The 12,318-nt window shown below is 38.2% G+C and overlaps 1 protein-coding gene across 1 annotated transcript in view; it reads right to left on the reverse strand.

Moving 5' to 3' along the window:
* Positions 1 to 209: 209 nt before the first annotated feature.
* LOC121630359 (cingulin-like protein 1) overlaps positions 210 to 12,318 on the reverse strand; it is a 70,392-nt gene continuing 58,283 nt past the window's right edge. The window contains exons 9-23 of the mRNA XM_041970624.1: positions 11,678 to 11,776; positions 10,709 to 10,873; positions 10,466 to 10,567; positions 10,126 to 10,184; positions 9,223 to 9,370; positions 9,033 to 9,137; positions 8,791 to 8,943; positions 7,838 to 8,005; positions 7,569 to 7,742; positions 6,004 to 6,093; positions 5,839 to 5,922; positions 5,383 to 5,501; positions 4,546 to 4,654; positions 4,018 to 4,181; positions 210 to 2,083 (exon numbers count right to left, since the gene is read on the reverse strand). Coding sequence (XP_041826558.1) covers positions 1,963 to 2,083; positions 4,018 to 4,181; positions 4,546 to 4,654; positions 5,383 to 5,501; positions 5,839 to 5,922; positions 6,004 to 6,093; positions 7,569 to 7,742; positions 7,838 to 8,005; positions 8,791 to 8,943; positions 9,033 to 9,137; positions 9,223 to 9,370; positions 10,126 to 10,184; positions 10,466 to 10,567; positions 10,709 to 10,873; positions 11,678 to 11,776 — 1,860 coding nt within the window. The 3' untranslated portion in view covers positions 210 to 1,962. The remainder of the gene's footprint in view (positions 2,084 to 4,017; positions 4,182 to 4,545; positions 4,655 to 5,382; positions 5,502 to 5,838; positions 5,923 to 6,003; positions 6,094 to 7,568; positions 7,743 to 7,837; positions 8,006 to 8,790; positions 8,944 to 9,032; positions 9,138 to 9,222; positions 9,371 to 10,125; positions 10,185 to 10,465; positions 10,568 to 10,708; positions 10,874 to 11,677; positions 11,777 to 12,318) is intronic.

Genomic DNA, 12,318 nt, shown 5'->3' on the forward strand with positions numbered 1-12,318 from the left:
CCCACCACTTGGTGGCGGTGATGTGTCATTTAGTTGCTCAAAAAACTCAAATAAGGAGGAGAAGAAAACTCAGCTGGGCACTAACCTGTAGTTTATATATGTATGTATATATATATATATATATATATATATATATATATATATATATATATATATATATAATTAAAATAAAAAATTAACAGAAATCATCCCACCCCCCCACCCCCACCTATCCCCAAAATGGCCAAAAGTATTTCGCAAGAACAATCTGATTCATGAAGTACGGTTTTGTAAACTGAGGCAGAGCCGAGACATTAGCAAACGCTATCCATCTGCGAAGCACTGGAGCAGCATCTAGCAACCAACGTCTGTCATGTCTGGCAACTCTAAAAAAATTATAAGAAAAGTTTACTAAATAAATTTTTCATTTAAATGTTTGGCATTTAAACACCCAATAAACTACATTTATTTCATTTTTTTTTATTTGAACCTTTTATTATTTTGAAGATCTTTCTTTTTATTTTTTTATATATTTATTAAATTATAAATTTTTTGCTGTAGTAACATCTAATGTTCAACTATACTATATTTTGTGTTTATTATCCTAATGAGCTTTTAAATTGCTTTTTGTAGGAGCCTGATATTATTCCAATATTATTAGCCTATTGGGCCTCTTGTATGTATAGTTTCACATACATGTGATATATAAATATCTTTGTGATGCAAAGACATTTTTCATTGTGTCAAATTTGACATGGTTTTAGCTGGAAAAAAGGGCTTGAACATAAAAAAGGTTAAGAACTCTAGTCTATCCTGAGTGTGTTTAACCATTTAACGAGTAATGAATCATATTTGAGACATGTAATTCCTGAGACCTATTGCATCACTTTATGGTCAAAACCTTGTTATAGACAATCTGACCCGTGGTGGATACCTTTGCCTTTATACCTCACTTGTCCAGGATGTACCCTGCCTCTTGCCTGTTAATTGCTAGCCTCTTCGCAACCCTGAATTTGACCAAGCGCTATAGAGAATGAATGAATGACTGAATAACAATTTGGTTTTGCTGTCTTTTTTCTTTAAACAAATCTTATCTCTTAATCTTATTTTCAATACAAACACCAGACAACTTACCCTGACACGTCAACAAACCCACACAAAACTGAAAGTCCTCAGTTACAATTTTTTTCTAAAAACTTAATTCTGGATTTAAGAAATCCCACATGCAATTAAAAACATCTTCAAATCTTAAAAGCTGACAAAGAAACAAAAACATTTAACATAAATAATCTCTTAAAGATGTTTCTGAATAAAAAAAAAAAAAAAAAGCTACGATCGACTCTGAAGATTCCCTCAGTTTTCCAACATTTACACTTTGTTGTGTTCCATTGCCCTGGAATATGTCCACAACCAAATACTGCAGCTGTATGAACACAGAAAATCCCTCTTTATGAAAACAGACATTAGCCAAGAGACATCTAATTAAAAAAAAATGAAAGTTATTAAGTGTTGAACTTCCAGGAAACAACTAGTCACTTTTTCTTCTTGTAAGTCTAATTTAACAGCTTAAAAACTTTATATGAAATCCTCAATATGTCATAACAATCACTGCAAATCATGGGAATATTTTAAGGAGATCAGAGGTTGTGAGTCCAGTAGGAACTTCTTCAGTGGCTTAAAGTGGCTGCTTGAGGATGTAGTTCCTCTTCATGGCCACAAGGGGGTGATAAGTAACCCAATTCTGGAACTTTCATATAAACTTGTAGGAAAGAATAATGCAGTAAACTCTTTTTACAAGTAAAATACAAAGTTAAGCTGTTGCACCCAGTTAATGTATGATTAGCTTTGAAAGGGTTTGTGATACATTTCACAGGGTTTATTTGTTTTAATTGTGGTGCCAATGCAAATTTCTGGTGGAAGAAAGATATACTGTTTAAAATGTTTTTACACATGTGTATACTGACACTATGGAGCAATAAGGGTTTAAACTACGGTGTGACTGTTTGTTTGTTGTTGAAGCTGCTGGTCGTCTTCTTCATCGTCCACGCTCAAGTCCAACCTCAGGTTGTCCAGAGTCTGACGGATTGTCAGGTTCTCCTTACGCCTGTGAGACAAAGATCATGTATAAGATATTTTTCCACTAAACTGATGGGCAGGTAAATACTCTGTTTCATTAAATATAAACCAGGTTTCAATTAAATATCAACTTTAGATGGTCAGAGACAGCTTAAACAAAAGAATACATGCTACCCACACAGGGAAGAGATTAGGTCAGGGCTACTCAATTCGGTCCTACGAGGGCCGCAATCCAGCAGTTTTTCCATGTATCCCTGTACCAACACACCTGAGTCAAATTAGGTGGCTCTAACAGCCAATCAGGTTCTACACAATGACTCATTAATTTGACTCAGGTGTGTTGGTGCAGGGATACATGGAAAACCTGCTGGATTGCGGCCCTCGTAGGACCGAATTGAGTAGCCCTGGATTAGGTGGTTCTGCTATAGTTGTTTATTGTTTGGAGATTTCGTCCACACAGAACTGCTGTTTCTTGAGTCTGAAACCACTGCTCTTCTAAAATGACTCGCAAAGTGAAAAGTTCTGCACCACCCCCCTTTTCCACTGAGCTAGATGCTAGCTTTTTACAACAAATAATAGGGCAAATATATAAATATATACCAAATACGAAGGAATACTGCAGCAGAAAAAAGACAAAGTGAAACTGGATGTAGAGTTACATCTCCATCTTTCCAGGTGCAACCAAAGAAGACAACCTAATGTTGCATGTTGTTACGGTAATGTCATCTTGCAAACAATGCTCTCCCGTTACCTTTGTTTACAAGTATAGTTGCCTGGTTGGATTTTCTTTTGTTTGGCTAAAACGATAAAATCAAGTGGAGAAAGGAAGAGATGGAAGAAGTAATTGAATCACAGCTGAATACAAACTCAGATGATTAGCAAGCTGCTGTCTACTACACCTTATCTTTTGGCATTTAAGTTACTATAAATGAATTCTAACACTTGTAAATACATTAATTTATTTTATGGAGTTATATATAATAAGTTTTATAAGTTACTATATTAATGATAATAAAAATTTGATATTAAAACATATATATATATATATATATATATATATATATATATATATATTTGTCACGTAGTGGACATAGGTTCTAAAAGCCAAATTCAGGGTTTACAGTGCAAACAAGAATTTAAGAATCCAGTGGTTTTCAAATTGGGGGCCGCCATGGGGTGCTAGGGGGGGCCTCAGAAAATTAAAGGGAAGAAGAAGAAGAAGAAGAAGAAGAAGAAGAACCAGAAGAAGAAGAAGAAGAAGAAGACAAAGAAGAAGAAGAAGAACCAGAAGAAGAAGAAGAAGAAGAAGAAGAAGTCCAGCAGTAAATTCGGCATGATGACGTGATTATCTGTGTAGACGTGGCGGCTAGGAGCAGATCAACATGAACTCATGGACAACTAAATTTCTAAAATCTGATGCAGCATACATTTACACACACACACACGAAAGGTTTGATTTCTTTTATTCTTTTCTGATCAGTCAACTATTTGTTGAAAAGATTATTGTTTATATACAATGCTGAAAAAATGTTTGTTAATAAATTTCTTATGCTAAACAAATGTAATATTCATTGAGTAGTAAATAAAAGTCAGAAAATACATTTTAAAAGCTGATGTTTCTGTACATATTTTGTAGCACTGTCTGTGGGTTTGGGGTCCCCTCCTAGAAGGTATGCTGTTTTGGGGGCCTTGGCATGAAAAAGTTTGGGAACCCCTGCAATAATCTAGACAAACTGGTCCAATGTAGGTTCACGTCCTCTGTAGGGGCCTAGCATCACAAACAGCTAAAGTTCAACTTGAGGAAATATATTAAATGAGAAAGAATCACCACAATTTGCAAGTATGACCTCTAACCACTGTCTTCAAACGGCCTATTCATAGATACATAAATGTGTGTGTGTGTGTGTGTGTGTGTGTGTGTGTGTGTGTGTGTGTGTGTGTATGTGTGCGTGTGTTCAGTACTTGTTCTGCAGGTGCTGGTCGAGCAGCTGCCTCTGCAGACGGCTGCTGGTCTCTCTCTCCTCAGCCAGCTCTCTCTGGGTGTGGCGGTATTGCACCTCCTTCCTGCTCGCCTCCTCCTCGACCTCATTCAGCTGGCGTTTCAGGGAGCGGATCCTCTGCGTCATCTGAAAAACCAGTCACACGGCTCTGCTCAGTATCTGAGCTGAAAACATGCAGCTCGTTGAGTCTGTCAGATGAAATCCCCGCAACTTCTTTTTGTGTAAATGAGTCGTGTGACAGCAGAAGTTTTTCTGCAACACCGCATGCTGCTTCATACCAACTGAGCTGTTTAAAGTAACTGTTGAAGATATTTTTTACATTAAGTATAAAGTAGCAGCTAAACATTTTGGCAAAACTGGAGAAAAAAATGTGGAAGAAAATTAAGTTTGGCTCTGATTTTTTCTTACTTATTGGTAATGCTCTACTGCCCTCTTGTGGCCGAAGCATGTATAACATGTACATAAGTTTATATGAATGTGTTTGTGTTACCAGGTCTTTCTGTTCAGTAGCTAGCCGTTGCTCCTCCTCCATCTGATCACTCAGCTCCTTGATCTTCCTCTCAAGTTTACTGATGGTGTTTGATAGAGTTGTTCTGTTCCTTTACAAAACAAACACACACATATTAGCTTACCAGTGGCCATAAAAGACCACACTTACAAAGCAATGCATGTGATTTTTTATATTTAATAAAAACAATTAAAATAACATATACAATAAGTGAATAAATGATAACTACAATAATAAATAATAAACGCTAACGATTAAATCAATTAAATAAAAAATCTAAAATAAATATACATAAATACAATTAATATTTATTTATAGCTATTTTATATTATATTTTAATTGAATCTATTTATTTGTATTTATTATTATTAATTAATTTTTTATTAATCAACTTTATTTATTTAATAATTTATCTATTTTATTGTTCCTTCAAGGCAGGAAATTTGTCTTTGGTGTTACCAATAGCAATAAAAACCAAAGTAGTCAGTACATATAATACACACTACAATATAATGTTAATTGTGCAAACACACATCAAACACTATCAGCCATCTACACGCTGCCTGCACTCTGATGTATAAACTACCGTAATTTGTTGTCTACAGTAACTGAATTGGAAATAAAGGAAACTCTGTCCTGTCCTGAGGGGAGTATTTCAAATTCTCTGTGGAAGACGTATGTTTTATTTAGAGTTATTATTAGAGCCTTCCTTTGGACGGCAGATCTGTAAAGGACATCTAACTATCTTCACCACCATGTTCTGTTTGTTCGGTTATTTTGTCTTTACTTTTCTTCCTAATTCATTTATGTTTCACCCACCTTTCCTCAACCCTCAGCATGTTTTCCAACTCCTTGACTCGACTCTCATTCCTGGAAATGATGTCGTCCTGAACTCTGGAGCTCTGGAGATCCTCAACCTCCATACGCAGCTCACGCAACTACACACACACACACACATAAAAATCTATTAGCATCAAAACTTCTTTTATGTTTCCTCTTTAACTTATTTCGTCCTTATGGGAACAGTTTAGTAACCAGGTTGTTCCTAAGTCAGTAATATTTATGTCCAGTGTTTAGGGTGAAATGATATTTAACATCATCTCACTTTCATCTTCTAAAGGTGCAGAAAGACCAAGGACATGGAAAACATCCTTTTAAGGTTACCATAGTTACAGGAAGATGCCGCATGGAAACAAGGGGTCCAGATACTTTCTGAACATCTCACTGTGGATTAATCTTTTAGTATTTTAAACATAGAATAATAATAACACACACCTGTCTCTCCATGGCAGCCTTCTCTATTTCCAGCTGGTCGTTCAGATCTTTCTCCTGAACCAACTTGAGCTGCAGCTGCTCAGTCTGACAACAAACACGGAAATGTGTCAAAACCCAAGAAAATCGACTCTAAATCTGAGGTTTTCCTGTTTTTAGTGCCTTTACCTGTTCGATTGCTCTCTTGTGTTTGTGGGCCCATCTCTGCTCGCTGTCGTGCAGCTCCTCCAGATCGCTCTCCAAGTCGATGATCTTCTCCTGAAACACAGAATCAGAAAAAGAAGAAGTTTGTGATTCGAGGTCACTAACTTCACAGTGTCAACTGTTTGTCACTCAGGTTATTTAGAAACGGGACAGATTAGGTAGCCTCAGAAATGGCAACATGATGTATGGAGTATTTGGGATTATGGAATTTGCATGCTGATTGTTAAACAGGATTTACATAATTAAAACCTCATTAACCCCAAACTGATGGTTTGCATTACTGATTAATTCAAATGGACATCTCTGTTTGAATCACTGGGTCATGTGCACAAAGACACACTGGATGCTGCCTGATGGAGGGTTGGAAATACATCATTTCAAGGATAAAATAGTTAAGTAAAAAAAAAAAAAAAAAACAGATATAAATTAAAACCAAAGTGTGTTTCTTTAATTATCATTTTAATACGGATAAGCACTTGTTTCTAATATTTAATGTAGTTGGACAAAATAAGAAATGAATATATGACCTACTTAAAGTGTCTCTCCGCCTGAATACTATGTATTAACACATGGATGAGCCACACTGTTGCCTTCACTGACACACACTTATTGGAATTAAATAATATTTAAACTATTCTGCTTCTCCAAGGACCTCCTATAACAGTTAAAAAGATTCCTCTGTTAAACTTAGTCCCCAGACTATTTTCTTTTTATTTATATTTTCAATTTTCTGCATAAATTGACAGATTTAGCTGTTACAAAACCTAGCATGAAGAAAGTTAGCTCTCAATGCTATATCTGAAGATTTCTAACTTTGAATCTTAACCACAGTCCACCAGACAATCTACAAATGGAAATTGTAAACCGTGTTTGAGATGTTATTTGTATAATGTGTGTTTCATAAACCAGTGTTTAATTTTGTGTACTATATTTTTACATTCTGTGGGCTCTAGAGTGAGTTATTGTTTATTCAGGTAGATGAGAAAGTGGGTCACAGAGACGTCGGGATTGAACCTGGGCTGGCATTTAAATGGTCGCTGCTATACCAGGTGAATTAAACACCGCGCCCACAAGAGGGTTCAGGTTATTTTCCTACTTTACAGTCTTTTTGCTTCCGAAGCACAACATTTCTGTGATGGTTTACCAGCCGTGCTGGTCTGTTGCTTCCGCTGAGGTTTCTCACTCTCAGGATACTGCTAAGTAATGGCGACTCCAGTAGTGTACATAAATATCATGCATGATTCCCTCTGTTCACAAAGAACCCACATCCCACCATATGTGCAGCAATACCTGGAATGTAAACCTTCTAATCACCATCAAAGTGCTCTAATCTGAGGAGCGCAATGCTTCCTCTCACAGTTGGTGACCTCTCCTGAGTGTTTTCAGCCAGGGGTTTTCAGGTCCAGATACATGCCAGCATTCAAACAGGGTATGGTTTTTACCTGGTGCATGGTTGTCCCTGCTAATGCATGGGGACATTTAAGATAGATTCATGCTTGTAAGTTGAGAACTCACAGCTAAAGTCATACCTGAGACTGTTTTAGTTGTTTAGCTAGGTCATCTTTAGCTTGATAACTGCTTTGCAGCTCCATGGTGAGATCGTCCACCGCCCTCTCTGCCTGCTTACACTGCAGCTGCAGCCTCTCTCTCAGCTGGATCTCTTCCTCCAGCGTCCGCTCCTTGTCAATCAGCTTACCAGAGACCTGAACACAGACGACAAAAAGCACACAGCGGTCATACAGATGTTCCTCATTTAGCTTGTCGCTAATGTTAGCTGAGACTCAGCAGGTGGAGATACCTCTCCTTGCAGTCTGCTGACAAGGCCCTGCAGCCTTTGCATCTCCTGGTCCTTCTCCAGCAGAGACTCCTCCAGCTCTTCCACCCTCAGTTGGGTGTCCTCGCGCAGTTTCTGCTGCAGGTTCAGCTCCACTGCTGCCTGCGTGGCCGCCTGCAGGGCTTCTCCCAGCTGGAAACACACAGAAACTCACCAGCGTGCTAATGTGTCATCTGAGGCAAAGCACTGAGTCAAGAAGACATTTAGCACTTGTATAAACTTCCTTTAGACCAGTGGTTCCCAAACTTGGGGGTGGGCCCCTAAGCGGGGCCTAGAGTTATGCCGGGGGGGCACCACTAGCCTAATAAAAGTTATAGTTTTTGCACCGCAAGCAAAACATGACCAAATTTGTGCAAGTACCAATGGACAAACGATGATGAATTAGCACAGACAAAAAAACAAACAAACAAGAAAATATGATGAGGTACGTCTTGCTCTAGCCCTACCAGACAATGATCAGTGATGGGTGATGAAGAGAGACCACAGTGTGTCTCAAAATATCAGACAGTATGAAGCCAGACAAGTTACAGTGCCACTTGGGGACTTCTCACTCAACGCAGAGAAAAACCTATTGATTACTTTAGAAATAAACCACTCACCTGTCGTATATAACAGTTGTTTTAATAAAGCAGCATCTGTCTCATCAAATGCTCAACTCACCTGAAATAGTTTGCAGTTTCCTGCTTTAAACGCCTCACACTCCAGCAGAGGAGCTGGTCATTCCCTGACTTCAACTTTAGTTAATGAAGTAGCAGCCAATAAACTAAAGGCACATTTCTTTGTATGTATGTTTTTTTGTAAATATCGGAGTACATGTGATGGTGAAATCGAGAGGATGTGACATTCTTTTTGTCGATGAAAAGGGGGCCCTGCAGAAAAAGTTTGGGAACCACTGCTTTAGATGACCAGATGTGTACCTCTGTCTCTAGTCTGATGATGGTGCTGTTGAGTTCAGACGACCTCTTGTCCTTGGTCTCTTTGTCAATCTCCAGCTCCTCCAGTTGTCTCTCTGCCCGCCACAACTTCTCAGACAGACTCTGAGCATGCTGTGTCTGCTTCTCCAGGTTATCCTGAATAAAAACACACGTTTCTGAGCCCTGCTTTGTGGTGGAAACCCCAGGACTGCAAACCAAGCTCGACTCTGGTTCTGCTAACCTACCTCGGCATCCTGGATCTTGTTTTCCAGCGACTGCTGGAGGTAGTTGAAGGCGTACTCCTGAGTGTTGGCCTCCACCATCACTTCCCGGGCTTCCTTCACCTCAATCTGTGCGGTACCAGACGAGAGTTAATCACACATTAAAATAATGTGTAAAATAACGTCAAAAAATCACTGCATCTGCACAACACACCTCCATCTGTCTGTATCTCTCCCCTATGGCCTGGGTTTCTTTCTCCATCTCTATCATCTGCTCTCTCATCTTCTTCAGCTCTTTGCTCAGCTGAGTGTTGGTCCTCAGCAGGTCCTCGTTGTTCACCAGCAGGCCGCGCATCTCGAACCTTCACAGAGGAAAAGCAGTCAGGTTGTTACTGGATGTGTTTAAATAAAGTTTCAATAAGACAGAGAGGTGAACCAGTGGTCTCCTCAGAGTGTAAATCTAGATTAACTCATGTTAAAGTAAATTCAGAAAAAAATATTAAAGTAAATAAAACATTTTCAAGCAAAAACTAATCGAGGATCTTCCCTAGGTCATTATTATTTGTTCCGTTAAAATTTAATATTTAAATATTTTGTATTATGTTTTATTATTATGCTTTAAAAAGATCTGGACCCCAGGAAAAGTATGGGGATCCATAATAAACTATAATAAACTAAATATAAAGTTTTAGTAACATACTAACAAAAATGTAGTTACAGTATAAATCAATTAAATTTTATTCTGAATTCTATTTTTATTCATTTAAATAAAATGCACTTTTTTCAAATAACAATTAAATATAAATGTTTTCTTTTTAATTCATATTAAATTAAATTAAATGATTTTATTCTGTTGTTTTATGTTATTTTATCTTATTTTATTGATTAAACTGAAACATAATTTTTAAATCGATTTAAAAGAAAAAAAAATGGGGTAAATAAAAAAGAATTTCAAGCAAAAACTTACTGAAAAGATTCTTTCCTTAATTAATATATTTAAATGACATAAAATATACTTTACTAATCCCCAAATTCTTTTTTTATATAGTCACAATGACAAAAGAGGGAGGTAGCTGTTTTCCAGCTAGCATGGGCAGAGCAACGCTTCATGTCTGACCTGATCTGGTTTCGTTCCTTCTCCATCTCAACGCTCTCTGCCTCCAGGAACTGGTTGCGCTGCAGAATGAAGCAATAAAGAAATCAAATTTTTTGGGATAGAAAATAAATACAGTGATGCAGAAACACTGTTTAACTCTAGAATACTGCAGCTGTGTATCCCACAAAATAACATGGAACAGCAGCTGCTTTTTGGGACAAGAAAATAAACAACAACCCATAAATCTCACAAATCAAAGCTGCTTTCAGCAGCTGGACGTTGGGATCAATCAAAGACTTCTAAGTAGGTGTTAGTGGTGCATACTGCTGCCCAGTAAAGGGTTAAACCAAATGAAGCCAACCTTCTGACAGACATCCAGCTGTTTGGTCAGCTCCTCTATGAAGTCTTTTTTACTGGGTCCCCCCAGTGTAGTAGAGCGTGCGCTGTAATGGACAGGGGCCACCTGTAGACACAAAATATTAACACATAAAACAGTGTGGATGATACAAGTGTGTGTGTGTGTGTGTGTGTGTGTGTGTGTGTGTGTGTGTGTGTGTGTGTGTGTGTGTGTGTGTGTGTGTGTGTGTGTGTTGTGTAAACCCACAGTGTTGTTGACCTCGGCCCTCCTCCTCATCAGTGTGTCGTAGGCGGAGAATCGGGTGCGGGAAGAGGCGAGGGTGGATGTGGGTATACCCACTGGGCTGGTGCTGCGACTGTTAAAGCTCAGCAGGTTCATCTCTGAGGTGGACGGAGACAGTCCACCCTGAACCTGGAGACAGGAGGAGGAGGACGATGGTGGAGTGTCAGTTACCTGCTGTGACTTTCCTTCCAAGCAGAGAAGGCAACTGACTCATGGGATGAACCACTGTTCGGTCTACATGTAGACATTTACACTCATTTGGCTTTTTGTACATCTGAATGAATCTAAAATAAACTACAACCTTCACAGGTGAACTTAATTTGACTTTCTCTAAACTTTTGAGCTCACATGTACAACTTTTCCATGATTAAGTATTGTTTACACAACATGCTGTTCTCTAAGAAGGCGAATAGCCACAAACAACCCAAAAGAATTGTGTGAACCGTGAATGGAGCACTAAATGTTCCAGTTCAATGATAACTTGTATTTAAACCGTCCTCTTCATCATCCTGTTACCTTAAGATATCATTAGACTAAGATGGTCTTATTTATGACTTCATGCTAAGCTGATAGAGGTTTGCCAAATAATAGAAGAACTGGACAGAACATCAGTGGCAACAAGTCTGATGGAGGATGAATCCTCCCCAGATCCCAGACCTCTACATTACTGAAACAGTGTGTATCATCTGGGCAGAGAACAGAACAAAAAACATGCAGAGCTTTGGAAAGTCCTTCAAGCTGTCTGGAGAACTATTCCTGAAGACTAAAGAATTGAAAATAAACCATAAATATGTTCATGTTTGCATGTTGCAGTAGATCTACAGTACCCATGTCCACATTCCTGCTGTTATATACAGTATATACAGAAATGAGGGATTCTTCGAGACTTTTAAATTGTGTTGTATGTTTGCAAAAGTGTGTTGCACAACAGACCTTATACTCTGACATTCGGTACGTTGGGTTGTAATCCATGGAGGTGGTTGTGGAGTAGGGGCTGTTAAACACTCTGGGAGGGCTGTCTATGATACCCAGCTGTAAACACACACACACACCAGCATTATACTTCTAATCAATCCCACATGATAGAGAGGAAGGTTAATGTTAAACAAGACAAATGCCTACGGATGCCAGACTGAAGCAGAGCGTGTGTTGTCAAAGTCCTGTTAATGTAATAAACAAACACTGAATTATTATGTTTAAATAAAACTCTTTATTTAAAAGTTTAAAGGTTTAAATAATTTTTAAAATAAAATAGAGAGACTTGACAGTAACTCTTAAATGTTTATCACTTTAACAGGACAGCGTTGTCTGCTGTGAATCGGAAACATTAATGCTAAGTGAAACATTCATAGTTGTGCAGATAAAGCGGTGAAGGCTGGAATCTGGATCCCTTACAGGAAGCGAAGTGTCTCATTCCTTAAATCTGAACAAAACTGGAATAAAAAAGCTGATCAGATTTGACTGATGCAGTATAAAAGATGTGCTGAAGCTGGAAAACTGCTTTGATTGACTAGTGAGAGCAGTCAGGTGACCTCAACAGCCAATGAGAAACCTTAATTCTGCGTTTTGTCCTG

Source organism: Melanotaenia boesemani, chromosome 19 (genome assembly GCF_017639745.1).
Source record: "Melanotaenia boesemani isolate fMelBoe1 chromosome 19, fMelBoe1.pri, whole genome shotgun sequence".
NCBI classification, from domain to species: domain Eukaryota; kingdom Metazoa; phylum Chordata; class Actinopteri; order Atheriniformes; family Melanotaeniidae; genus Melanotaenia; species Melanotaenia boesemani.